Below are 27,802 nucleotides of genomic sequence, written 5' to 3'. Positions count from 1 at the left end.
GGAAGGGTTATAGCTGCCATGAGAAGATAAAAGAGGGACACACATTTTCTATTCTCCTTTGAGTATTGAAGACCTGCCTATCTCCTCCATGGACTGGTTGTCCCATGTGTGCCTATCTGAGAGGTGCAAGGAGCACTTGGGGGATTTCACCCAAGAGGCAGAGGGAAAACTCCCAGGTTTTCTGTCCTGCACTCCCCACCCCTTTCTGGCAAAGCACCTCCAGTGGGCCTTCTGCCTCTCCTCACTCCTCTTCTCACAGAATTCTCCAGACTTATAGATACCTGGATGAGGGGGACATTGACTGCCCTTCCAGAATTTCCAGTGACTCCTGGTTGACAAACTAGGGAGGGGATAGGGTCAAGCCTCAGTGCCTGAGTAGCCAGTATAACAGACAGGGAGGCAACTCGCATCTGGAGTTGTGGAGAATGTTAGGGGTGAAACAGAATGTTCCAGTGGAAACCTGAGTTTCATCCTAATCTGCCAGCCATCCATCTTCCTCATAAAAGGCTGCCTGCTGCATCCCCTTTATGTCCTCTGTGCCAGCCCACCCCATGAACCACAGGACAGCATGTGGGAGGCAGAAGGGGGGAGATGGACACAGGGACAGGGACAGAAAGGCCCAATAAATTCAAGCCAAGACTAACAGGAGACAAACAGTCCACAGTGGAATGGAGAGACAAGGAGACAGACCCAGAGATGGTAGGGAGGGAAGAGGGGATCATCTAGAGAGCAGAGAGAAAGGTCCAAGACAGACACAGAGAGACACCCAGAGGTCAGAGATAGTAGAGATAAACATGGATGCAGAGAAATGAGTTGGAATCAGGCTCAGAGGGTTTGAAAGCCATGGATCCAGAGCCAAACAGATACATGGGCATAGGGCCAGGGCAGAGCAGATAGCCTAAAGAAGTGCACACAGAGAGGGAGGAGAGGGAGACAGAGAAGGGAAAGGAGGAGGTGGGGGCCAGAGAGGAAGGCAGTGAGAAGGGGCAGGTAGAGGTTGCAGAGGCTGGGATGCAGACTCTGCTACAAGGGTTCTACTGCTCTCTCAGGATCTGGGAGTCCAGTGCGATGAGAGCCGTGTGTGTGTGTGTGTATGCGCGTGCACACACACACACACAGACACACACCCTCTCTCTGTCTTCACTCCTTCCCAAATCCTATGCCTCTCCCCTGTGCTCTTTTTTTTTTTTTTCAACGTTTATTTATTTTTGGGACAGAGAGAGACAGAGCATGAACGAGGGAGGGGCAGAGAGAGAGGGAGACACAGAATCGGAAACAGGCTCCAGGCTCTGAGCCATCAGCCCAGAGCCTGACGCGGGGCTCGAACCCACGGACCGCGAGATCGTGACCTGGCTGAAGTCGGACGCTTAACCGACTGCCGCCACCCAGGCGCCCCTCCCCTGTGCTCTTTGAGGCTTATTCCTGCTTCCCCCTCTCTGAGCACTGCCTCTCACCCTGGGTTCCTCTACCTGCCTCAGTCCCACATCACTTCCACATGGTCTCTCCTTCACTCAGGCTTTTCACACTTTTGCCTGGACTTTATATTTCTCCCCCATTCTGCTGCTATCACTCCCTCCCTGGCACCCTAGACTCTGTAGGCTGGTTCCTCCAAGTCACCTCTGCCTTGGTCTCCCCCTGCAGGTCCTCCTTCCACCCTTCTGCACTCTGCCTGAGGCTGATGTTGCCTCCCAGTCTCAGTCCCAGTCCTAGCTGTGTTTCTGCCCTGATTCTTTATCAGATTCTCTTTTCTTGCTCAGTTTCAGGTGTGGTTGCTGGCCTTTGCCCCCACCCTCTTCCGTGGGGTCTCTTCTGGACATGCCAGAGCTCCAATTCGACCTATTTCCTCCTCTCCTTCCTATTGTAAAGGTTCAGGTGTTGCCTTCTGGCTCCCAGTCTCTGCCAGGACCTCCCTGGTTGTGAAGCAAGAGGTCTTGGGCTGAGTTGGAATACCAGCCATGTTCTTCCCCATGTACCATCTTCACCTGGACTTACTCACCTGTAAAATGTGGGAAATAATATAGGAGCTTCAGGATATAACGCATGGTAATGCAGTGAGAATTAGCGCTGTGGTAAGGAATACAGCAAACTCAGAGACTAAAGAGATGGTGACCTGAGCCAAAATCAAGTCAGATGCTTAACTGACTGAGCCACCCAGGTGCCCCTCAAACCATTATAAACACCTAGGAAATTGACCTGAGAATTCATGCAAAATCTGCATAATTTGAGCCAGAGAACATGACAGCTTTGTGGTGTGGAGAGGTGAATTGGGGGAGAGAAAAGCCACAGAGCTGCCAAGTGTAGGAAGCCATTTTCACAGAGGACAGAGAGAGAAAGAGAAGGGGGGAAAGTGAGGCGCATTGGGATCATGCAAGTAAAGCACTATCCCTGAAAGAGGCTAGACAGAAAGATTGAAAACACTTGCAGGGAACTGGAAGTTCCCCAGACCATTGTTCCCCAAAACCATTGCTAGAGAGAATGGAAAGGGTTTCGTTACTGCCAGCATTCTATAAACAGTGGAGCACAGAGTCTGAAGTTTCAGAGCTCAGTGTCTGGCTATGCTCTGGTGAGGAAGGAAAGCGAATCCTCAGGAGCAGGCAGCTTGGTATGAGTGGTCTGTGTGCCACATGGGGAGAAGTGGCTCCCCTGCTTGGACTGCATTTGGTAGAGGCCATACAGCTTCCCTGTGGACGAAAGTCACAGAAGACCCCAGAGAGCTGCCACGTTTACTGCTATAGTGAAAAGATACCAGCTGAGTGCAGCAAAGCCTGGCACCAGGTGTGTGTTGTGATTTACCATAAACTCTGAGCCTTTGCCACTGCAAAATTGGGTGAATGTTTTCTGGGACAAGCTGGTACCAGGACATTGCTCAGCAAGATACACAATGGAATATTACTCAGCGATCAAAAACAATGAAATCTTGCCTTTTGCAACAACGTGTATGGAAGTAGAATGTATTATGCTAAGGGAAATAAGTCAGGCAGAGAAAGACAAATAAGGGGAATGAGATGGCACCTTCTTTTGGTCACCATTCAGGGTCTTGGCAGCCCTAGTTTTGATTACTTAGAGCAGGAAGCTCTCTAGACAGAGAATATATATATATATTCTCCAGCACAATGCTCAATGTATATTCAGTTAAAATATGCTACAAACTATGAATGACTATCTCAGAAAGTCCTTTATGGTGAAGCCTAAGCCAGATCTCTTTTAATTTTATTCCTGGAGTGATGGGAAACATGGGTGAGAGGGCGGGGATGGATGGTGATGATAGAGGAAACTAGTAGGAGATTCTGGAACAGGCAGCTTTAGGGGGTGCTTCCATCCTTTTTAAAGAGCTGCTTAGAGGACTCTTTAGCTGGATCTGGGAGTGGCCTCCAAATGACATAGGCTGGACTCCACATGGCTTCCCTCACTCTCCTCCTGCCAACCAGGACCTCCTCCAAACCCAGGACCCTGGGAAGCTTGTTTCCTTTTAAATTCCATCTTGCCTCCAAAAAGTCTCCAACAAAGTCCCACTTAAGCTCTTAGTCCACCAAGTCACTCATATAGGGTCCCACTAGTCTTCCATCACCCTCCTCCAGCTTTCCTCTAGATTTTGCCTAATCTACTTCCTTCACTCTTTACCATTCCCTTGTGACCGCCTCCTGAGGGCCCTCCTCCTGAGGACCCCACCTCTCGAGGGCCCTGCCTCTCTAAGGCCCTGCCTCTCATGGGCTCCACCTCCAGAAGGCCCTGCCTTGGGATGGCCCCAACTCCCTGTGGGCCCAGCTAAGCTCCACTCCTGGTCCTGACTCTGCTTGGGTAAACTTCCCTCTCCCTGGGTTTTACTTACCCTTTCTTTCAGGTCTTCCTCCTCTGGGGTAGGAAAAGCACCTGGTAAGTGATTTCTCCTATTTACAGAGTTTAGCAAGAAAATGCAGACAGAGCCAGAGAGCAAGAAGGCTGGCCTGGAGTTCCACCGACTGTGGACTCGGGCTTTAGAGCAGAGGGTATTTCATAGCGCCAGAACCAGACTCTGGATGGGGGGAGGGCAGTGCAGATCAGAGACCTTGAGAGTTTGGGAATGGCAAGTAGGTTTGCTGGGGTCAGAGTGGTTTAGAGGCCTGCACTCTCTTCTCCTCTAGACCAGAAACCTTCTCAGCTCTGCTGAGGAAAATATTAATTAGGAGAGGTTATTCCTTTGACCTTCTCTGGCATCCTTCCTACTTCTTTGCCCTGTCCTCCTCCCTTGCCTTTCCTTTCTGACCTGGTGCCAAGCTTGTTTTATCCATCTTTGTCTTTCCCACAGCGCCCAGCACATTGTATGCTTAGACCTGTTCTTTGAATTAATGAATATTCTTCCACCTGGCTTTGCTGCTTCCTTCGTGTTTTGCCATGTTTTCTCACTGGAAATTTTAAGTCTCTGTATCATATCCTCTTAGGGTGGACATTGTTGTGGACTTTTCAGAGTAGTAGGTCAGCTGTATAAAGTGTTCCACCACCATGACAGAGGATTTGAGGGACTTCTTCCTCTATGCTCAAAGAGCTAGATATCTATTTTTACAACTGCTGAATGTCTCTCCCTGCCTTTCTTATCTAATTTTCAAAAGTTGTGGTGGGGATTGATTATAGGCAAGCTCAGGGTGTAGCAGGCAATTTTACCAAGTTCCCCTGGGGTTTGGCTCCCTATTGGTCTTAAAACACTGGGTCTCCTAAAGGCAGTTTGCCGTTATCCCAAAATATATTTGCAACTGTTTAATTTTAAAGGCGATGGGAATATTAAATTGTTCTCCACCCTCGTCCTAACTTCCATGTACATGTGGACAGAACCCAAACACCAGAAGCCTAGATAACACTTATCCAAGCACAGCACCTGTTTTATTGATTATATGTGGCAAATGTTTATTTCTAGGTTGTATTTCTCTTACCCTCTGGCAATTCTTGGGCAACTTCTGTCCATTATCAACTGAGACATATTATGTGCTTCCAGAAGGCAGATTCATTTTAACCTTAGTTTAGCAAAATCATGTGGAAAGTCCATTTTTCTTCAACAAGTATATTCCAAATTAATCAAAATAGTTTTTCAATTATATTCTTTTGGTTTATTCTCATCCCTTTTTTCTTTTATTACTGCAGAAATCACAAAGCAGAGTGGGGATTAGAAAGAACAAGGAAAAATAGATAGAGTGTCCCTTGAAAAGTGGTGCCAGAAGTTATTTGTTGTAGATTATAATGCCTGAGCTGGGGTGAGACAGATGGGTCTTGATGGAGAAATCATATTGACCATTATTTGGATAAGAACACAGTACTTTGAGTCATGATACAACTTTCATATGACTCAGATAATCTGGTGACATTCCTAAAACAAAACAAAGCCAAACAAATTAATATTACAAAGGAGATATTGAAGATGTACAGCAGGGCTATGAGGGGAAACAAGCACAGTCTTGTGAGAGAGGATAGAGAGAAAGAGACAGTTGAGTCCTTACATGGGAGGACAGAAGGACACATTTAAAGATATGAAAGAAGATAACCAGAGAGATAGTTGGCTTTCCAAAGCCACCTTGTGTGCAGTATATTATTGAGAGTGTATATTGGGAAGAGGGACACAGAAGAAAGAACCAGCGGTTCTGACCACTCAAAATGACTAGTCTAAAAGTGGAGACAAGAGTATAGTGATAGATGGGATTATTAGATGGATTTCTAGAATCTGTGCCTTCAAGAAAAGGAAGGGCTTGGGGGAAGAACAAAGTATTCAACAAAGCTTCTTGGAAAAAGTGGTTTTTGATCAGTGCTCACTGTAGATAAAGGCCATCCTACATTAAGTTGTTTGGAAAATAATGTAGACAGCCAGATGGATTTCCTTCTACTGGTTTCTCCTGAGAACTTTTATTAGGTGTTCTGTGTTGACAGGATTTGGGGCTGAGATTGGGGCGCCTGGGTGGCGCAGTCGGTTAAGCGTCCGACTTCAGCCAGGTCACGATCTCGCGGTCCGTGAGTTCGAGCCCCGCGTCGGGCTCTGGGCTGATGGCTCGGAGCCTGGAGCCTGTTTCCGATTCTGTGTCTCCCTCTCTCTCTGCCCCTCCCCCGTTCATGCTCTGTCTCTCTCTGTCCCAAAAATAAATAAACGTTGAAAAAAAAAATTTAAAAAAAAAAAAAAAAAAAAAAAAAAGGATTTGGGGCTGAGAAAAGGGCATGGAGAAGCATAGGGGGAAGAAGAGAAGAAGTTGATTTTCACTGCTGACATCAATGTATCACATCCCTCTCTAATCCCTTAACTGCATGTGCAGACTGGCATTCCCCAGATCTCTTTCTTATTCTTGTATGGAAATTATAATTCTGATTCTTCCTGGTAGTGCATCTAATTTCTGAAGAACTTTAGAAGCAGAAGCTCAAGCTTTCTGATTTGTCAAGTTGATTATCTTGTTTTGGTGTGATTGAAATATTAAGAATTTCAAAACATGGATTATGATTGAAATTAAACCTGTGAATGTGTTAAATCATGAATGCGGAATGTTGCTTTTAACTTTGTCTTCTCTGCAGTTATCCCAAAATGACTATGAAAAGGTGCCTTTTCACAACCATCCTAGAATGATACTAGAAAATATGGAGTCTACACAACCTCTAGAAAAGTTATGGCTCTCTGATTGTATACCCAAATAACGGTTAAATGATACTAATGTAGTGTGTGCATGTACCAGGGACTCCACTGCCATTGTGGGAAGGAAGCAGACATGTTTTGTTCTACATCTACATAGATTTGGGTCTATATTTGGCTGGATGTGTTTGATCTACATAGAGTTTGTTTGGATCATGTTAGTTTGCATCAGGATAGGTTTTCACTGACTCAGAATTCAGCTTCTGCCAGACTGGAATGGTATTTGAGAGGTGTAGGCCTGGGGGTGCTGGGTAGGTAGATGAGTAGGTGGAGGTGGATGTGTTTCCTCCTGGTCTAATGAGTTTGGGGGTTGCCATGCCTTCAAGCTGAAGTCTTGGTTGCACCTGGTAATATTTACTTGCATAATAAGGGTTTCAAGCCTTATGAGAAAAAATGAAGCAGATTCTACCCTAAGGAATTTTTATTTTAGAAAGGGAGACAAAGGTTGCTTTCAAGTAACATGCAAAGTATACCACAAAGTGAGATTACAGTTGGGAGGATGTCTGGTAAGTGATCCATTTGGTGAGGTTGTTCTCAGAAGACTCCTGGGAGATTAGTTCGGATATTTATTTTCCTTAGTAAGAGCTGAATTTGGTTACTTCAGCTTTCTTTCCAACTTTTCAGGGAAGCTACCTGAACTTTACTTCTCTATCCCCAGAGGAGAAGAAACACACTTATTACTATTGCAATGGGTTCTCCTTTCCTTTTCTGCACAGACCAAGAATGAGAATATTTTTATATTATTCTTATATTTTAGTATCTAGATCTTTACTAATATCTGTAGCAAATATTTATCTGGATCTGTTTAGTTAGGCAAAATGGATTTACTATTTCAAGATGTGATGAAGTTTGTTTTGTGTTTTTGGTGTGGGGGGGTCTATTTATTAGAGTAAGTCCAAGGCTGACAATGTAGCTTGAACTGATGTTTTCCTGGGAAACAGATATACACAAGGCCGAGATGGGGGTAATTCCTCTCTCTTCCATGCAGCATTCTCAGGTTGACTCATGGTGCACAGAACATACTCAGTAGTCTTGCCAACACTGGAAAATGAGGTCCTTACTACTCTTACCTTCCATCAACTAGGAAGCCATCTGGGATCTTGGCATACTCTTGCTGTGACTGAGGAATACCCTTCCTGGTTCACAGTTTATGTATCTTTCACTTATTTTGGCAGGGTGGAGGTCTTCACGAAATGCCCTTGGTTGTAAGTTCCCAGACAGGGGTATTCTGTGTTTGCCACCATTGTTCTTGCACTGTGTGTAACTGAATGCATTATGATTTTGGCATAATAGTGGTGATGTTGATAATTTAAGGGGAAGAAAAATGTTGATTTTGCTAGAGTTCTTTTGCACAAAGAATCAGTGTGGTGCCTAAATTTTCTAACTTGGAATTTTCCCTTGTATTCATTTATGCTTAGTTGAAATCTTATCTTTAAAAGATTGAATCCAGTCCTTCTCACTTAGAAATTTTATGTGGCTTCTACTTGAGGAACGATCAAATTTCTCACTCAGACCCAGCTCAAAGTACATTGAATCCATTTGTGTAGTTATTTACAGACACTACAGGAAAAATGGTAGCAAATAGAGAAAATTCTTTTTTCCAGGAACTTAGAATCTATAGAAATTTCAGAGATACATTCCTAAAATCCTGAAACAAGTGAAATCATGTTCTACACACCATTCAATCATTTGAGCATTGTACATTCCTCCTTTCTTCAGGCTAGCCTTAAATGCAATTATGCAGCTTCAGTCTTATGTCATGTAGCCTAAGGCCAAAGCATTAGTTGGCTTATTTTCCAAATAAAGTAAAGCAGTGGAAGTAATAAAACTCTGTGTTGTCTATCTGTTCAATTGTCAAACATCAAAGAGATGACACTGGAGAAAATCATAAAGATCACAGATAATACACTTTGTTTCAACTGACTTGGGTTACTTCCTTTGTACTTTCACTTTGTTGCGGTGAAATCGACTTGGGCCTCAGTTGTTGTGTTGGATCTCTGACATAACCAAACTGAGATGTAAATCTTGGGACTTCCTTGGATGTGACTGTTTAATTCTCTGTACCTTAGGCTTCAGCTGGGGAAGGAAAGGCAAGCAGAAGCACCATCAGGCAGAAGCTCTGCTCCCAGTACCACCTCACCACCCACTATTCCTACCCTCTTCCTTAACTGGGTGTCTACTTAGGGCAAAGTTCTCGGCTAGTGGACATTAATGAGGGGAGATCAGGGGGCAAGGAGAGCATACTGGAGAATACTGGAGAGATCAGGTATCTCTGTAGGTGTGCCTAGAGAAGCTTGGGGATGGAGGGTCATGTTGAGGAAATTTGGAAAAAGCTTGTTCTAGGCAGAGAAAGGCAGTCTCTGTGGTGGCTGATAATAATGATAGCAAGATGTGCATGTGTGGGAAAAGATTTGTCCTGTCCAAGCAGGAGCCACAAAAGTTAACAGTAGGAGTAAGTGGTAGAAGAACAGTGAAAAGAGAATGTTGGCAATACAATCTTAGAAGTTTGGACTTAATAGAGAGGAGGAAACTGCAGGTTGGTTGGGAGTGTGTGTGTGTGTGTGTGTGTGTGTGTGTGTGTGTGTGTGTGTGTCTTTTTAAGACTTGAGGAAAGTGTCATTTTCCAGAAGGAGGGTAGAGAGAACTTACACTTCAGTTATCGGCTGCATGTAGTGATCAGGAAGAATGTATTTCAGGGCTTTATTCGCCTTCAAGGGCAGCAGGGTGAATCTTAGTGAGAGCTGAGGGCATCTCATTGTTCAGAGTTACCAATTTTATGGAGCAGGAGGGTGAACCAGAGAGTATGGCAGGAAGCTGGCCTTAGACATGCAGTATTTGCAAACCATAGGAAGTTACTAGATACAGGTCTACTGTGGACAAGGTTCTAAATGTCTAAGTGATTTCATGTCATCTGAATTGAACTGAGGTCTAGGTTGGTGATCCCCAAATATCTGAAACCAATGAGTTCAGATGGAATTCCTTAGATTTGTTCCAAATTTTTATGCACTTTCCCCAAATAAGGTCAGGATCCTTAGAGGCTGCTTTGTCAATCCCCTTGTTTCTGGATATATTTGAAGTTTTCTTCCTTTTGAAACCAAAATAGAAAGGAAACCCTTTATCTTTTCTGTTGATCTTCCTGTACCAATATCATGTTCATAATGCCCATTATTCCTTATCTCAAGTTCATATCCCTTAATAACTTAAAAAAATACTGAAGAGATCCAAAAACAGACAAAGAGGTCTTACTGGTGCCTGATGTCCATGGGTGATTAATAAATACTAACTTTGCTTTAGGTGCTGTGAGCTCAGAGCTGGTCACAGACATGGGTCACAATGGGTAATCCTAATGCCCATTTTATATTTTCTACCAGATCAGGTCTCCTGTTTTCAACAACAACCAAGTCAGAATGATCACTCTGAAATAGCTGAAGTCCTATTGCAGCAACACTCTGTCATTTTAGCTCTGAAAGTGGTTAATCAAATTTTGGAATGATTGGCGAGCTGACATTTTTCTGGTACTGGTTCTTCTGGGTTAAGGATAAGAGGACATTTCAGTTTCCGGCACACATTCCTAGTCTGCCTGATTGGCAGCCACATCTGGGTAGCAAATAGCCAGGTGAATTAGGAAGCTTAAAAAAATGTTTTGTTAAACTATAGTCATTAAACTCTCACCATCTGCATTCTAACCTCCTATGTTCCAGTTGGGGCTGTCCTTTGTAACAGATTATTCCTAACACTATGTGCCAACAGACTGTTGTCTGGAAGACTTGGGTGATGGCTGAGGTTTGGGATCCCAAACTAGAGATATTTAGGTTGTCCAAGAAATTGTAACCATCTTCCTGCCATTGGGCTCTCATTTTAGAAAATGTCTGTTCTCCATCTTCCTTTACACAATGAGAGTCAAGGTTTCATTTTCTTCTCCAGTGCTCCCTAACTGCATGAATGTGGGTTTATTTCATTTTAATAATGAGGTAATAACTAGAAAAAATTGGATAAAAGAATAGGATGATGAAAGAAGTCGTGGGAGGACAATTTATATTTGGCATCTAGAGATCTATTACCCTGTATTTCCACAAAAATCCAAGTGAGAGGAGATGGGCTGAAGTTGTGGGTAGGAATTACAATTATCTGTAACATCATATCCCAGAACATTTGGAATAACTACATGGATGCTTTGAAATCTTACTTGGTGTCTAAAAGCATAGTCTGGAGACCATTTGACCCTAGGTTAGGTTTGGAGTTTAGCAAGATAAGATTTAATTGTAGTTCTCAGATTTGATGGTCCCAGTACTTGCAGCTCTGGCTGATCAGTATCTATTTGTGAGGAAAAGGAAGAGATTAGCAGAAGGTAACCCTGGCACAGATAAAATAACTGGCTCAAATACTCCTTTAATAGTTATTCCCTGAAGTCTTGACTCTTTGTGGAGGTAGCATGCTGCATGCAGTAGAAAGATTATCATCCTTGAAATAATAAAGAACAAAATTCAAATTCCAGCTCTTCTTTGTACTGGCTATGTGAGCCTGGGACTGTTGTCTAACCTCTCAGTCTGTAAAATGAAATAATAATACTTATTTAATTGGGATGTTATGAGGGTTAAATTAAATAGCATGTGCACATTACTTGCAGCTCAACAAATGTTGGTTCTCTTTGTCCCCCTCAATGTATCCCTAAATTTTGCACATATACCTCGTACCCCTATTTGCCAGATCCCATTTTTCTCTGCCTCATGTCCATGCACGTGTTTCCCAATGCCTTTAGAGTTGAAGTCTAGGGCCCTGGCTTATTAGTCTGTGTTCGCCCTACAAAATGACAGTAAGGATATGGAATTTTAAAAACCGTGCTAACATGAGCCATGGTTGTGGTTTTGTTCCAGTAATTTTTGCTGTTGAGTTTTGGTTGTAAATCAAAGCCAAGAGAGTTCTATCTTCCTACCCACTCCTCTCATCTAAAGTTCCTGATTTGGGGCTAGATCATTCAGGGTGGGATTCAATTCCAAACAAGTATAATGGGAAGGTTGTTTATAAAGGGCATTCAGGGAAAAAGAATCCATAACGTTTACTATGGGGACATTCTTGTTTTTCTTCTACCCTTTTAGTTTGAAAAATATCCAACTTACAGAATGTTGCAGGAATAGTATAATTAACACCCATTTATATTTTACCAAGGTTGAGCAAATTATTAATATTTTCCACATTTGTTTGCTATCTCCAGTGTGTGTGTGTGTGTGTGAATAAAATATGACCCATATTCAAAGTTTACTAAATGTCCAGTTTTTCTATAGCAGAATGTTTCTGCCTAATCCCTGTGCAGTCCAGCATTCTGCATTGCATTTGATTGTCATGTCTTTTTATTCTCCTTTAATCTGCAACAGTTCCTCAGCCTGTCATTCCTGACATGGACAGTTTTGAACAGTACAGGTCAGTTTTATAACAAATCAATATTCTTTGGAAGGTTGCTTTGTACACTGATCATTTTTTATCATTAGATTCAGGTTACACAATTTATATAAGAACATTGTTGACAGCAATGAGTGCCATGTCGGCAGGGGGCACATCTTTTTCTTCCCTATTGTGTTGGTAGCATCATGCACTAGGACTGGCGTTTATAAGGTGCTTAATGTTTATTAAATGAATGAATGACCTAAGATGTTCACTGCCACTTAGGTCTATTATTTTGCTACTTGAGGGCTACTCCCATTTTTATTATACATGTTTGAAGTCTTAAAGATAACACAGGACCTCTGTAATGATCCCAGAGAGAAGGGAAATGAGATTGGGACTATGATGTGAGGCAATCTGTGGAGTCTCTTTACCCTAGAACTGGGTAGTGATCATAGTGTGTTGAGAGTGGAGGATGAGTAGATGGTCCTTAGCTGGGAAAACACAGCACACAGAAACTAGGAGTACATGGCATGTTTCCTTGCCAAGAGAAATTAGTTATTTACACTTCCAGATTTTACTATATTTCCCTCCCCTCACCCCCATTAGAATCCTAAGAATGCCATAGTGAAAACGGACTTCTGTCTCTCCTACTTTCCCAGCTGGGACAACCCCATAATTCTCTCCTTCTCTACACTTCATCTCTCCCCCACCCACACACAAGTGTGTATTTTTTTAACATTTATAAATGGTGGTTGGGTGGCCATTCTTTCTTGATTTGTGTTAAGAAAATATATAACTTTTTGGATTTACCATTTGGATATAGACGCTTTCATCCCTGTTTCCTGGGGGGAAATGAGGTTATGACAGTTACTCTTTACTTTTCAGAAATGTGTATTCAGGCCTCCATTTGGGGCCTTTCTCTCTCCAGCTCTGAGCATCTCAGACATTTCTGACAGTTCTACCTGAGGCATCTGGGGCTTGGGACTGGATTCATGAATGTAATTCTTCAAGGCTTGCAGTGCCTGATTCACATGATTCCTATCCTCTTTCTGAGAGTCTACCTACCCTTATCTTTGCAGTCCTTATTTTCACCAGGTTACAGAAAGACATCTTTTTATCTTCATGTCAGCTCCTGATTATCCACAATAATGCTAGAGAATAACATTAAATAGTGAGTGATGCTAAAATGACTTTTGTTTGATTTATAAGTTATGGAGTCCTGTCTAGAGATAATCCAGAAAGTGAACAGCTTCAGTCAAGTCAATTCATCATGTTATTCTCCCATGCTGGTGAATGGAATCTCTTCTTTGGCATCTAGTCAGGGAGGCGGATGAAAGAACACAGCATGTTCAACCCTCATTTTGTTTCAGACCCACAAGTTATCTATTGAGAGCTCTGCAAAACTTATTTTCATGCCTTGTTTAAAACTGAGAACCCAATACTTAGCTCACAAAACATTAAAATCAGTAGGCAACATGTAAAAGTATCAGCTTTTCTAGGGTTTCCATCACACCCAAAGTAACAGCCAAGTCTTCACGGTGACTCTCAGACCCTATGTGAAGGATCAGGCTTCCTGCTTCTCTCTTTGATCATCCTCTCCTGCTTCCCCCTTACTTATTCTGTCCTGGCCCCACATGCCTCTTTGTTATTTCTCAAAAATAGGTGGTTTTCATGACGGAGATGTTGATATGACAGAGTAGTATAGGAACCCTGAGATTGTCTCATCCCTGAAACACTGCTATATCAGCATTAAACCATTTTGAACACCTAAGAAATTGATCTGAGGATTCACAGAACAATTAATTCTGCATAATTGGAGCCAGAGAACTTGCCAGGTATGTGGTATGGAGAAGTGATTTGGTAGAGAGAAAAGCTGCAGAGCCTTGGAGTGTAGGGAGCCATTTTCATGGAGAGAAGACAGAGAGAAAGGGGGAGAGTGAAGCACATCGGGATTGCACAAGTAAAGCACTCTCCCTGGAAGTAGCTGGAGAGAAAAAGTGAAAACACTCGCAAGGGACTGGACAAAAAATCTGTTCCCAGAAACCACTGACAGGGAAAAAGGAGAGGATTTCATTGCTGCCAGGATTCTATAAACAGTGGAGTGCAGAGTGTGAAGTTTCAGAGCTCAGTGCCTGGCGGTGCTGTGGTGAGGAAGTAGGATGAATTCCTTGGAGCAGGCAATGTGTTCTGAGGGGTGCCACATGAGAAGAAGTACTTCCCCTGATTAGAGTGCATTTGATAGAGGTTATATGGCCTCCCCACTAGCAAAACCCCAGGCTGACCCCAGAGAGCAGCCATGTTTGCTGTGGTATTGGAACAAAGATGCCAAAGGACAGCAAAACTGCCCTCTGTGTGTTGCACAGGCTGTGTGTTGTGATGTGTCATAATCTCTGAACTTCTGCCACAGTGTAATTGCATTAATATTTTCTGGGACAAGCTGGCACCTGGACATTGCTGGGCAAGACCAATCTCCCAGAGAGTTGGCATGGGTCCAAGTGGAGTGGTCTCTGAAGTGTGGGGTTTTTGAAACACAGTTCCATCTCAGATAAAACTTTGGAGGAAGGTGCCACCTGGAAGACACACAGTTTGGACACTGACAGGGAAGAGGTGGGGAGCAGATGAAAACCTGAGAAAAAGGAGGGAGTTTGCAGGTCGGTGAGGGCAAGGGGTTCCTGTGCCAGAGACTAGGGAGCTGGGTGAAGCCATTTTCACATCTAGCATGTGTATGTGTGCACACACACAGATGACCCTAGTAAGCTAAGTAGTGCCACCAAGTGAAGAAGGGGCCCTCACACAAAGCCCCATCCACCTGTGCCCTCCAGGCACAGCCCCAGAAGACCAGCACAAACCCCTTTCACAGACTTATTAGTCTGCAGACTATAGTGTGCTGCAAAGTTTCAGTTATAGAAGAAACTGGATGTAACTTCATTTAGGTTTCATTCTGTGTGCTGGATCCTTTATTTGTTCATTTTCTTTACTTCCATTTTTGGTTAGGTTGTTCTCCTTTTTCTTTCTTTATTTTCTTTTTCTTTCTTGTATAAAGAAAGAGAAAATTCTTTTTATGGTTTTGTTGTTTTAACTTTTTAATTTTTATTCCATTTCATTTTCTTTATTTTATTCTACTTTATGTTGAAAACTTTTTTATTTTTTTAACATTTTCCCTTTCTCTTTTTTTCTCTATTCTATCAAGCTTTTCTCAATAAGCAGACCAAAACACACCTAATATCTAGCTTCCTTTATTTGTTTTTTTTGTTTTCATTTTTTAATTTTTATTAATCTTTTTCTTCCTCCACAATGAGAAGATGGAGGAATTCACGCCAAAACAAAGAATAGGAAGAAATGATGGCCAGGATTTAATCAACAGATATAAGTAAGATGTCTGAACTAGAATTTAAAACCACACTTACTGGAGAGAGTTGGACCTCCGGCTTGTGAGCAGGCACCTTCACTTTGCGCACAACCAAAGAGCAGTGAGCGCAAAGCCGCGAAGGGAGGCTGAAGCAGGGGCAGGGGAAGCTCAGCCATAGGGGCACACAGTTGCCTTGGTGGGTATATGGGTGGGGCCGAGGTTAGTGCCCAGGTGCTGCAAGTGGGGCCCACGCGGGTACAGCAGGCCTGGAAGTGAAGACCCCGGACTTCGGCCAGCCAGAACCTGATTTAAAAATGGGTGATGTTGAGAAGGGCAAGAAGATTTTTGTTCAGAAGTGTGCCCAGTGCCATACTGTGGAAACGGGAGGCAAGCACAACACTGGGCCAAATCTCCATGGTTTATTTGGGCAAAAGACAGGTCAAGCCCCTGGATTTTCTTACATGGATGCCAACAAGAACAAAGGCATCACCTGGGGAGAGGAGACACTGATGGAGTATTTGGAAAATCCCAAGAAGTACATCCCTGGAACAAAAATGATCTTCACTGGCATTAAGAAGGCAGGGGAAAGAGCAGATTTGATAGCTTATCTCAAAAAGGCTACTAAGGAGTAATAGTTGGCCACTGCCTTATTTATTACAAAACAAAAAATGTCTCATGACTTTTTTTTGTCTTTATCAAACTTCTAGTGAAGCAGCTCGTATCCAAACTCTCTTTGAAGCTATTCAGAAGCCACAAGGCCAACTCCCTGATTGGCAGGAGTGTTAACATCCAACCACAGGAAGCAGTGGAACTTACTGCTTTGGAAAAATGTTTTGAAAGGGAAAGGTCCAGAGTGAGGGCAGTGCCCTTCTTAGAGGAGTGTACACATGACCTCCAGGACAAAGAAGAGTGGGTAGGGTTGGCTGGGAAAGCAAAAAGGCCTTAATTTAGTGGATGGATATTGGATTTGACAGTGGTTCTTCTTGGGGACATGGGATTGAACTTTTGTTTTGGAGTTTGGAAGTTGCTTAGATACTGAGAGAAACCCAGGGAGGAGAGGGAGGAAAGGGGAAGCCTGGGGTATTATTTCATACAACCTGGCTTCATGTCCTCTGGTCCCTCTCTGCAATTCTTTAAGCACCCCCCCTAAGCAAGTACCATCTTTGGGAGAGACAGTTTCCTAATTAAACTGAGATTCACAGACCCAGGGCCCTCATTAGGAATTGCTCTTGAAATAAATGATGGTGCATATTGTTTTTAAAATTTTTTTTTAATGTTTATTTATTTTTGAGAGAGAGAGAGAGAGAGAGAGAGAGAGAGAGAGAGAGAGAGAGAATGCAAGCAGAGGAGGGGCAGAGAGAGAAGGAGACACAGATTCTGAAGCAGGCTTCAGGCTCTGAGCTGTGAGCACAGAGCCCAATGTGAGACTCAAAACGAACAAACTGTGAGACCATGACCTGAGTTGAAGTCAGATGTTTAATGGACTGAGGCATCCAGGTGCCCCTTTTTAAAATTTTTTAATGTTTATGATAGTGCATGTTATAATCTCCTGTTTCCACCTGGGTTTGCCCTTTGCAATCTCTCTTTCTCTCTCTCTCTCAAAAAAAAAATCCTACTTATAGGAATCTCAAGATATGCTAGTCAATGAATACATCTATATACTCATTTTTTTTCTGTCCTAAGTGCCTTGTATGGTTGTTTCCTAAAATTATGAGCAAATCCTAGTCCTGTGTAGTGAATATTGGGGCTGGAAGTGTGGAATTCAGAAGAGGAGGTATATGGATCCTGGTCCTGCCCACTGAAAACTTTTAGGCAATAAAAGAATTTAAACAACACACCCAGGACACTAACATGCAGAAAGGGAAAGTTAGTTTCAACTGAGCATCAGGTTGGGCTGTAAGTGCTGGCAGGAAGGGGAGGATAGTTGGAGACGGGAATCAGTTTAGGAGAGTCTTTTTAGACATGGAATGGGGGAAATGTAAGATGAGGTTGAGAAGGGATAGTCCTGTAATAACTAGACAGGACTGAGGAGGGCATCCCTGGCAGGGCAGGTAACTTACCTAGGCCAAAGGCTCATTCCAGGAACAGTAAACAAGGATGTGAGGAGCTGAGTTAGGAAGGAGGTGATGGACCTGAGGGTAGGGGGAGAATTAATGTGGGGCTCTGACAGCTGGGTCAGAGAGTCTGGACTGAATATAAGCTATTGGAATAATCACAGGTTATTGCACGGAGCAAGAGCATTTCTGATCATGGTATTTGAGGCTGATGTTTCTCTGTTGTTATCAACTGGATTTGTGGTAGGCTTTCTCAGGATTCCCAGTCATGGATTTGCTTTCCCTTCTATAAGTTTGCTTGTTCATCTATTGTTCTGTCTGCTTCTGTTGGAATCATAAAATATTATTATTTAGTTCCCAGATGTTTTGTTCTTTGGGATGCTTCTCTGGTATTTACATACTTTATTGTAGCCCTCTTTCCCTCATCTTCAGTAAAAGTGGGAAGAGCACAAAGACCATCATGCACAACACAGTTGAGGGAAACAAATGATCAAAAGCCTTACCCCTCTCTCACCCTGCCGTTCAGATGGTCTTCCTCTGGGATTCTGGCTCATGATCCATGGATAGACTTCAGGAGAGTGTAGAACATTTTTTTGAGGTGGTCAACCTCAGAAGGGTGTGTGATTCAACAAATGTTAAGAATCACTGTTGTGTCTTTGTTGGGAGGTAGGTGGCTGGAGACAGCTCCACAGACGGAGAAATGTGGTACAAGCATCCAGAAACAGTTAAAGGAGCTGGAGGAGAAAGAGGAATTGGGGAAAAGGAAATGGGTTCAGAGGGAACTGGTAGGAAGGGTGTCCCATCGTTCCTTGTTCTCCACCCTCTTTCTAGCAGGTATTTCTTCTCTGTATTCTCCAAGTCCTGGCAATTACATGATTCCAGTTCCTTCAATTTAAATCTACTGAGTTCCTGCCATTTATTAGGCAATGAACTAGGTCGTCTCACAACATCACCTCATGCAATTCCTTTGTTGAACCTGAAGTACAGAGTGGAGTCCACCCTCCCTCAGTGGTGGACTGTTAGCACCATCACTTCCTGTTAGGCCCTATATAAATGCATTTTTTCCCCTTTCATTCTTATCTCTATTCTTATTTCTCCTCCTCACTGGAGGCACTTGCTTTAGTGTATTTAGTAAATACTCTTTCAATCCATGGTCTATATGTGTATTTAGATGCATTCATCCACTCAACAACTACACAGTGCCAACTATACGTCAGACACAGCTGTAGGTACAGGGAATACAGCCAGGAGAAAAGAAAAAGTCCTGCTTTAATAGAACTTACTTTCTTTTGGAGTGAAACAAATCATGAACAAATGAATAAGTAAAACATATAGCATCTTAAATATTAAGTACTATGGACAAAAAAGGGTGGTGAATAAGGTATGTTGTGGGTGGCTAGGAGTGGAGTGACTAATGAAGGCTGTGCTACAAATGTACTTTTTCACAAAATGCAGTTAAGGGAGCAACTATCCAAATATCTAGGTTAGAAGTGGTACAGTTATAGGGGACATCAAGTACCAAGGGTCTGAGTTAGGGCTTGCCTGGTATATTAGGAGGCTAGTGGCTAGAGAAAAAATGAGTGGGAGAAGAGAGAAACAGAATACTGAGAGGTAGCTGGGTCAGTGACAAATACTGGAGGATTTTGTAGGCCATTGTAAATGCAGATATTGGCTTCTACTCTGAATAAAAAGGGAAACAGTGGAAGGTTTTGAGCACAAGAATTATGTGACATTTTTAACAGATATATGTGTATCCTTGACAACATACAATATTTTTTGGGCTGTTTTTGTTTGTTTGTTTTGTTTTGTTTCATTTTAAAGTTTATTTATTTTTGAGATAGATACAGAGCAAGTGCAAGAGGGGCAGAGAGAGAGAGGGAAATAGAGAATCCCAAGCAGGCTCCACGTTGTCAGTGCGGAGCCTGACTTGGGGTTCAAACCCAAGAATCGTGAGATCATGACCGGAACCAAAATCAGGAGTCATATACTTAACCTACTGAGACACCCAGGAAACCCATGGCTGTTTTTTTTTTTTTAATGTACATAAATGGAATTGTGCCTTACACCTCATTCCCCTTTTACTTTTCCTACCTAACATTGTTTCTGAGATCTACCCAAGTTGCTGTCTGTAAATTTGCTTATTTCTCTGACCTGCTGTATAATATTTTATTATGCATATAGGACACATTTTACTTACATATTCCTCTAGTAACAGACTCTTGCATAGCTTCCAACTTCCAGCTACCACAAATAGTCCTGTGATGAATGTGCTCATGTGGGTCTCCTTATGAACTTGGGAGTTTCCTTTAAGTGCTACCTCAGAGAGGGATTGTGGGGTGGGAGGATGTGTGCATTTTTAATTCCAAGGTTGTACTTCAGGTTGTACTTCAGGATGGTGGGCCCAGTTACACTCCCACCAACAGTGAATGATAGTTTATATTTTCTCATCAGATTCCCATGTTGATCCAGTAAGGGAGGTCAAGTAAGGTTCCTGGAACTGAAGCTTAAAGAGATTAGACAAATCACCCTGGTTTATATAGACAAGCAGAAGAGCGAGGGCTGAAATCCAAAATTTCTGACATAATGTTCCTTGTTCTTGCCACTATAGCACCCAGCACTGCCTCTTCCAGAAATAATATGAAGCATCTGTAGACAAAGATATTGTTATAATATTAATTATAATAATTATATTATATAAATATATTATAATTATCATAATATATGTTATAATATTCTATATAACAATTATTATAATTATGTAATAATACTTATTATTATAATTGTATTTGAACTTTGCATCTTTTGATTAGATCTTTTTGATCTAATTCAGTAAGCCTACGACCCCCATGTGTTTAGCACTAACATCTATGCCGGTGTCTAATTAAGTTTCAAGGCAAAGTATATGGAATAAAACTGTTTTCATTGTCTCAGGAGGACCAGCTAACAGACTTGAGTTTTAGTGGATGATTTCAAAGTTAGACATTTATAAAGACTAATTGATTTTAAAGTTTGGACACTTGGGTCAGATTTTAATATTAAACAGGTAGAGTATATTAAGTATATATTGTTTGTTAGAAACTGAGCTAAGTACTACTTTACAGGTATTGTTTCACTTACTCCACACAACAACCCTATGAAGTATTACTTTTGTTCCCTTTTGACTCATGGAAACTAAAGTTCTGAGGGCTGAACAAATTTGTCCAGAGTCACCCAGTATGTGGTAGAGTTGTGATTTGAACCTGAACCATCTACCTGCAGAGCCTTTACTCCTAACTACCAAAATGTGCTTGCTTATTGTGAAAAGAAAGCTCTTAGAATCTCTTCCCTTTGAAACTGAGGACAATTTCTTATCAGTTGGGTAGTTTAGAGCAGTCATGGGAAGTATGGGGCTAGTTGGACAAGAATCTCCAGAGGGAGAGGATGTTTGAAAATGTGCGGAGGTATCTTCATTATGCCTCCCTCTGTTCCCTGAAGTGAGAACCTCTGCCTTAGGATATCCCACCTAGATTATAGGGCCTGGGTGTGATGCCTTCCAAAAAGTAAGAATTCTCTAATTGAGTGTTGGTGGTTGGCTGTGTAGAACTCAAGGCAACCTGATCTTTTTTAAACAAGTGTCCTCAAAGGCAAACGATTCTTTATCATCCCATGTGCCTTATACCTGCCATGAATGATGTACAGTCAAGGTTTTATCACAGTTGGTTTTCCTTTCATACTTTTCATTTTGCTTGCATTCTACAAGGAAAGTAATACCATTTATATTTTTACCTGAACCAGGTTTATAAATGTTGCTTGGCTACAAAGTATGTATCACAAAGTCAAGTAGATAGGAATTCTGGATTATGTGCTCTTTCAGGTTTCTTTTCTCAGTTTGTGTATTTGTTCAACAAATACTTATTGAGCACCCAACTCACAGCCTAATTGAGGAGACAGGAAGCTGACCTGGAATTTTGATTCATTAAGATCAATGGCACATGGGGGAAGCCTGGGTGCTATGAGAGCACATATGGAGGGTAGCATAAGAATTAGGGGAGGCTTCCTGGGGAAATAACTTCTGAGCTGGGAGCTGAAAAAGAAGCTGAGGTTAGTATGTGAAGGGGCCAAGAGGGCATTAGAGACAAGGGAACATGGTGAGTGTAGAAATCACCACTAGAGCAGGAACTGGGCAGGGGATGAAGTTGAAGGAATAATCACAGGTCAGATGATGAAGGAAGGAGGACTAGGAAGGAAAATCAGTGGGAATCACTGAAGGATTTGAAGCCTGGGGGTGGGTGGGGGACATGTCAATCACATTCACAGTGTAGAAAAGTTCCATGAATTAAGAAGTGACCACCCCCCCCTTATCTATCTCATGTACTTGTTAGTAAATCATAAAATTGGAACTGGTGGTGGCAAATAAGGAGTGTAGATGGATTTGTACATGGAAGGTCTGATCCATAACCCAAGAGTTCCTTTTGATAATCTGTAGAGAAGACTTTTCAATTTTGACTTGATTTTTCTATCTTTAGAAACCTCTGACATTTCCTAAAATTCTCCCAAACCAAGTCTGAGTAGGGAGGAGAGTGGGGGCTGCATGACTTTGCTTTCTCTGTTCTGCACCATTCATTTCCAGGGTTTTGCTATGAATTTTTCATTCAAAGTCTTGCTTCCCATTGGGGAGGGGCCCATTTGAATAGCAGCAGGGGAGGAGAGGGAACCTCATGCAAATTCCTTCATTAAGAAAACATATTTGGCATATTGAAAGCCTGGTTGAATGAGTTAAAAATAACTACTTATGAAAAACTAGTAGGAGTTACAAGTGAGTGATTTAATATAAGCTCACAGAGCAGGGTAGATTCTCCAGGCTGCTGGCAGCTGACATCACAGATGGTTCAGGATGTTTATAGAGCATAGTGTGACCAGTGAGCAGAGTTCCTGCAGAAATGAGCTCATCTTCTTTACTGGAATCCAAAGAGGGAAGAGACAGAAGAAAATGTTTAGGTTGTGAGCTTCTGAGCTAAGTGACTTACTTCTTTCCTTCCTACCCATCATACTCTCATAACTATGGATGTAAAAATTGTAGTACATTTTGCCTGGTTGCTTCATAAAAGCACCTTTATATCTCTTCTCCCTTCTTAGAAATGGATTGTTGGTTGGCTACTGCACCTATCTCTCCAATGTTTCCTTACTAAACAGCCTGCTCCTCTCCTTTTTGGAAGTAGTTATAAAGGTCTTGCCCCTTTCTCCCTCTTCCTCTCTTCTCACAACACTCTGTGGGCCTAGGTGGGTAAAGGGAAGGGTTTGGACTATACATCCTTTGTCATCACTGCAGTTAAATGGAAGATGCAGAGTGAGGAGGAAGGGGGACAAAGTGACATCTGACTTTGGCTAGCTGATTTTGGGGCTAAAGATTTTAAGACTGGGAGACCAGTGGGGCACCTGGATGGCTCAGTAGGCTAAGTGTCAGACTTCAGCTCAGGTTATAATCTCAGGGCTTGTGAGTTCAAGCCCTGCATCAGGCTCTCTGCTGTCAGCACAGAGCCTACTAAGTTCCTGTCTCCCTCTCTCTCTGCCCCTTTGCATTTGGTGCTTTTTTTTTGTCTCAAAAATAAAACCATCAAAAAAAAAATACTGGGGGGCCAATATTTGTAACTTAAACTCAGGTGATATTTGAAAATATAGTTCTGTGATTACAATCAGGCCCTCTAGTCAATGAATTAATGTGCCATAATTCATGCTCAAGCATGGCCCAAACATCCCACATGTGAATTGTTGCACAATAAATTCATGCCATCTTGTGTCTTATAGCTCAATTAGTACACAAAGCTACATGAGATGTACCCAAATTTAAATATGTCATGTAGTTCATTAAAAGCAGAATGTTGGGAAGTACTTGGCACTTTTCTGGGGGAAAGCAAGGTTGGTTTTTCTGTGATGTCCTTTAGTGTCAGTTTCTGTGATATTGGGCTACAACAGGTAACCTGAGACTTCTAAGTGTTGGTTGAACACCATTGTTCAGTAAATACTTATTGTTTACTTAGGCATTATGGAAGAATAGCACATATAAGATGAAATATGAAGCATCAGCTTTCAAGCCTGAGCAATAGAACTCAGCAGTGACAACCCAACTTGGCTTAACTGAGACTCAGTGAATCCAGCTCCAGACTCTCGGCTCTCCACACTTCCTGCAGCTCTCTGATCCTAGAATCTTCAACTCCAGCTACAATGCTGGGTCAGGCACTTTTCAGATTTGGTAAAAAGCTGCTACGCAGACGTCAGCTGGAACATTTGGTGACTGAGGATGTCCCATGCAGAAGACTGAACACTCTGGATTTAGTGGCCCTGGGTGTGTGCTCTACAGTGGGTGCAGTTATATATGTCATAGCTGGTGAAGTGGCTAGAGATAAAGCCGGACCATCCATTGTGATCTGCTTTTTGGTGGCCGGCCTAACTTCTGTGCTGACGGGGCTGTGCTACGCAGAGTTTGGTGCCCGTGTTCCCCATTCTGGCTCTGCATATCTCTACAGCTATGTCACTATAGGTGAACTCTGGGCTTTCATCACTGGCTGGAACCTCATCTTTTCCTATGTTGCTGGTACAGCCATTGTGGTCTTTGCCTGGAGCTTAGCTTTTGACAACCTGTTTGGGAACCAGATCTCTCAGACCCTGCATGAAAACATCTTACTGCATGTTCCCCAGGTCCTTGCAGAAATTCTAGGCTTCTGTGTTGTGGCCCTTGTGTTGTTGCTCATCGGATTGCTGACTCTGAGGGCTAGAGAGTCAGGACTGTTTACCAAAGTAGTCACATTGGTGAGCCTTTTAGTTCTCAGTTTTGTCATCATCTCTGGTTTCATTAAGGGGGACCTGCACAACTGGAAGCTCACAGAAGAGGACTACATAAAGGCTGGACTCAATGACACCTCAAGCTTGGGGCCTCTGGGCACTGGAGGATTTGTGCCTTTTGGCCTCAATGGGATTCTCCATGGAGCAGCTACCTGTCTGTATGCATTTATAGGTTTTGATAACATTGTTACCAGAGTTGAAGAAGCCCAGAACCCCCAGCGTTCCATCCCTATGGGCATTGTGATTTCACTGTTCATCAGCACTTTGATGTATTTTGGTGTCTCTTCAGCACTTACACTTATGGTTCCTTACTACCAGCTTCAACCTGGGACCCCCTTGCCTGAGGTATTTCACCATATTGGCTGGGCCCCTGCCTACTATGTTGTAGCTTTTGGATTTTTCTGTAGTCTTTCTGCCAGCCTCTTGGGCTATATGTTCCCCATACGTCAGCTGATATACACGATGGCAAAGGATGGCCTCCTCTTCTCTGTCCTTGCCAGGATCCAAACTGGCACATACATCCCCATAATGGCCACTGTGATCTTTGGCATTATCGCAGCAATCATGGCATTCTTCTTTGGACTCACTGATCTTCTGGACTTCATGTCAATTGGGACCCGGCTAGCTTACTCCCTGGTGGCTTTTTGTGTTCTCATCCTCAGGTATCAGCCTGAGGTGAAGAAAGGGGGAAATGAAGCAGACGTGCAGGATGAGAGTGGACCTGCAGAAGAGAAGCTGACTCTACAGAGACTACTTTTTCCAGGCAGTTCCACCCCCACTCCACTCTCTGGCCGGGTTGTCTATGTTTGCTCCTCACTGCTTGCTCTGCTGCTTACTCTTCTTTGCCTGGTGCTGGCCCAGTGGCCAGTTCTGCATTCTGGAGACCCAGTGTGGATTTCAGTGGTTGTGCTGCTCCTGGTGCTCATCACTGGGATCACTGGGGTCATCTGGAGACAGCCACAGAGCTCCAGTCCCCTTCCCTTTAAGGTCCCTGCTCTGCCTCTCCTCCCACTACTGAGTGTCTTTGTGAATGTTTACCTTATGATGCGGATGACAGCTGGCACCTGGGCCCCAATTGGTTTCTGGATGCTGATTGGGTTTGCTATCTACTTTAGCTATGGGATCCAATACAGCCTGGTTGCTGAATCCCACTTAAGTTAGCGCTAAACTGTAGAACTTGTACTCAGGAATGCAGTACATATTTGTTTTTGTTTGTTTGTTTGTTTGTTTGTTTTTAATTTTTTTTTTTGACATTTATTTATTTTTGGGACAGAGAGAGACAGAGCATGAACGGGGGAGGGGCAGAGAGAGAGGGAGACACAGAATCAGAAACAGGCTCCAGGCTCTGAGCCATCAGCCCAGAGCCCGACGCGGGGCTCGAACTCACGGACCGCGAGATCGTGACCTGGCTGAAGTCGGACGCTTAACGACTGCGCCACCCAGGCGCCCCGCAGTACATATTTGTTTTGACATCATCACACCTGAATGCAGTCCAGTCCCCTGCACAATAATGGTGAATACTTTTGGACACATGGAAAGCTAGGCCTCCCGTGGCATGTTGTTTGGGGGAACATGAATAGAGTCGTGTATTTATTGTGGAGCAAAGAATATGTCTTTACATTTCCTTCCTTTTTTTTTTTTTACTTGTTTTATTATCAGTTGCATCCATAATTGCTTACCGGCTTTAGAAAATATTATTAAAATAAACTAGAAAAGGTGTTCTTGTTTTCCTTGGATAAATATTCAGTTGTTGAAATAGTGTATTCATGGTAGTTCTATTTTACTTTTTTGAGAAACTTCAATACTCTTTTCCACAGTGGCTGCACCAATTTACGTTCCCAATAACAGTGTACAAGTGTTCCTTTTTCTCCACTTCCTCTCCAACACTTTTTATTTGTGTTTTGATTTTAGCCATTCTGACAGGTGTAAAGTGATATTTCATTGTAGTTTTAATTTACATTTCCCTGATGATTAGTGATGCTGAGCATATTTTCATATGTCTGTTGGCCATCTGTTTGTCTTCTTTCCAAAAATTTCTATTTAATTTTTCTTCCCAGTTTAAAATTGGCTTGTGTGTGTGTGTGTGTGTGTGTGTGTGTGTGTGTCTGTGTGTGCATGTATGTATATGTACAAATACAAACAACGGGATACTACTTAGCCATAAAAAAACATGAAATCTTGCCATTTGTGACAACATGAATGGACATACAGTATATAAGTGTAAGTGAAATGTTAGTCTGAGAAAGACAAATGCTATATGATTTAACGTTCATATGGGATTTAAGATATAAAACAAACAAACAGACAAAAAAGAGAGACAAGCAAATAAAAAAAATCCAAGACTCTTAAACACAATGAACAAACTGGTGGTTGCCAAAGTGGAGGTGGGTAGGAAAATGGGTGAAATATATAAAGGGAATTAAGAGTGCACTTATCTTGATGCTCCTGAGAAATGTGTGGAAGTGTTGGATCATTATATAGTACACCTAGAGTAATATAATGACACCGTATCTTAACTATTCTTCAATATGAAAGAGAAAAAGATGAAATAAAAAGATTAAATATGAACTGTGCCCTTAAAGAGCTTATATTCTAGTACAGGAGGGAAAGCATAGCTGTAACACAAAAGAGTGTGGTATCATAAGTAATATACAAATAAAGTGCCTTGGGAATTCAGAGTGGAGGTTGATCTTTTGTGGCTGGCACAGTGGTGAGGTTTGATTGGTGAAATCAGAAGACTTTGTAGAGGAATGGCATTTAAATTGGCTCTCTCCAAGAAAAGATAAGATTTTGCTACATGTGGGCAGCAGGGAGAGATTGTAGACACAGAGAACAACACTAGAAAAAGCCCAGAAAAATGAAGCAGTATTCAGAACACACTGAACAGGCTGTTAGCTTGAGCCTTGCTGTGAAGGGGGCGGGGGGGGGGGGGGGGCAACAGAACACACACAGGTGGATTGGAGCCAGAGCTTTCCTCTGAGAAGAAAGGATTCTGGCTGTGAACCCACTATATATGCTGAAAATCCATGGTGTTGGTTCATCTACTTTGCAATATCTGTATTCTTGGACTTTAAATTTCTGTACTATTGTCTGCTTTGGTCCACCTGCTCAGAAAGTGCAGAGCTGAGGCCCAGGTATCCTGGGTTCTGGTCTTGTTTCTACCACTAGCCTAGCATGTGACCTTGAGCAAGCTGCTCAGTGCCCTCAATACTCTGCTTATTTATCTGTAATATGAGGGGTCAATTTTTTTTACTTAAAAAAATCTAGGATTTCCTCTAGTTATTCTGTCCTGTTATTCTCTCAGCCATGTCTCTCTACTGAATGCAATCTGAACCTACATCCTGCCCACTTTTCACTACAGCCCATTGTTGAAGCTACAAATGTCCAACAAATAACACCCCATTTCCCTCTCCTATGTTTGGAACCAATTGATAATCAAGACAGAGACAGATGATCAAACCATCAGCTTTAGATCTGCAGCCTAATTGGCTTGCCAATCGCACATCACTAAATTAGATAGACTTATTCCTCATCACAAGTTGTGCTGAGCACCCCCTGCCTCCC

General features: G+C 42.6%; 2 protein-coding genes across 2 annotated transcripts; both read left to right on the top strand.

Moving 5' to 3' along the window:
• The first annotated feature begins 1,348 nt into the window (after nucleotides 1-1,348).
• On the top strand, nucleotides 1,349-25,957 carry LOC101091634 (cationic amino acid transporter 3-like). The gene is made up of 3 exons (XM_045061512.1): nucleotides 1,349-3,873; nucleotides 23,437-25,436; nucleotides 25,696-25,957. The coding sequence occupies exon 2, from the start codon at nucleotides 23,621-23,623 to the stop codon at nucleotides 25,397-25,399; it is 1,779 nt and encodes a 592-aa protein (XP_044917447.1). The 5' UTR covers nucleotides 1,349-3,873; nucleotides 23,437-23,620; the 3' UTR covers nucleotides 25,400-25,436; nucleotides 25,696-25,957.
• LOC101088339 (cytochrome c-like) lies at nucleotides 15,320-16,671 on the top strand. Its single transcript, XM_045061530.1, has one exon. The coding sequence runs from the start codon at nucleotides 15,680-15,682 to the stop codon at nucleotides 15,995-15,997; it is 318 nt and encodes a 105-aa protein (XP_044917465.1). The 5' UTR covers nucleotides 15,320-15,679; the 3' UTR covers nucleotides 15,998-16,671.
• Nucleotides 25,958-27,802: the final 1,845 nt, after the last annotated feature.

Source organism: Felis catus, chromosome B4 (genome assembly GCF_018350175.1).
Source record: "Felis catus isolate Fca126 chromosome B4, F.catus_Fca126_mat1.0, whole genome shotgun sequence".
In the NCBI taxonomy this organism is placed as follows: domain Eukaryota; kingdom Metazoa; phylum Chordata; class Mammalia; order Carnivora; family Felidae; genus Felis; species Felis catus.
This window is presented reverse-complemented; position numbering and strand designations above follow the sequence as displayed.

What these genes read in the sequence shown, in the direction of transcription:
- LOC101088339 (XM_045061530.1), top strand. Translation starts at nt 15,680, where the DNA reads ATGGGTGATGTTGAGAAGGGCAAGAAGATTTTTGTTCAGAAGTGTGCC.
- LOC101091634 (XM_045061512.1), top strand. Translation starts at nt 23,621, where the DNA reads ATGCTGGGTCAGGCACTTTTCAGATTTGGTAAAAAGCTGCTACGCAGA.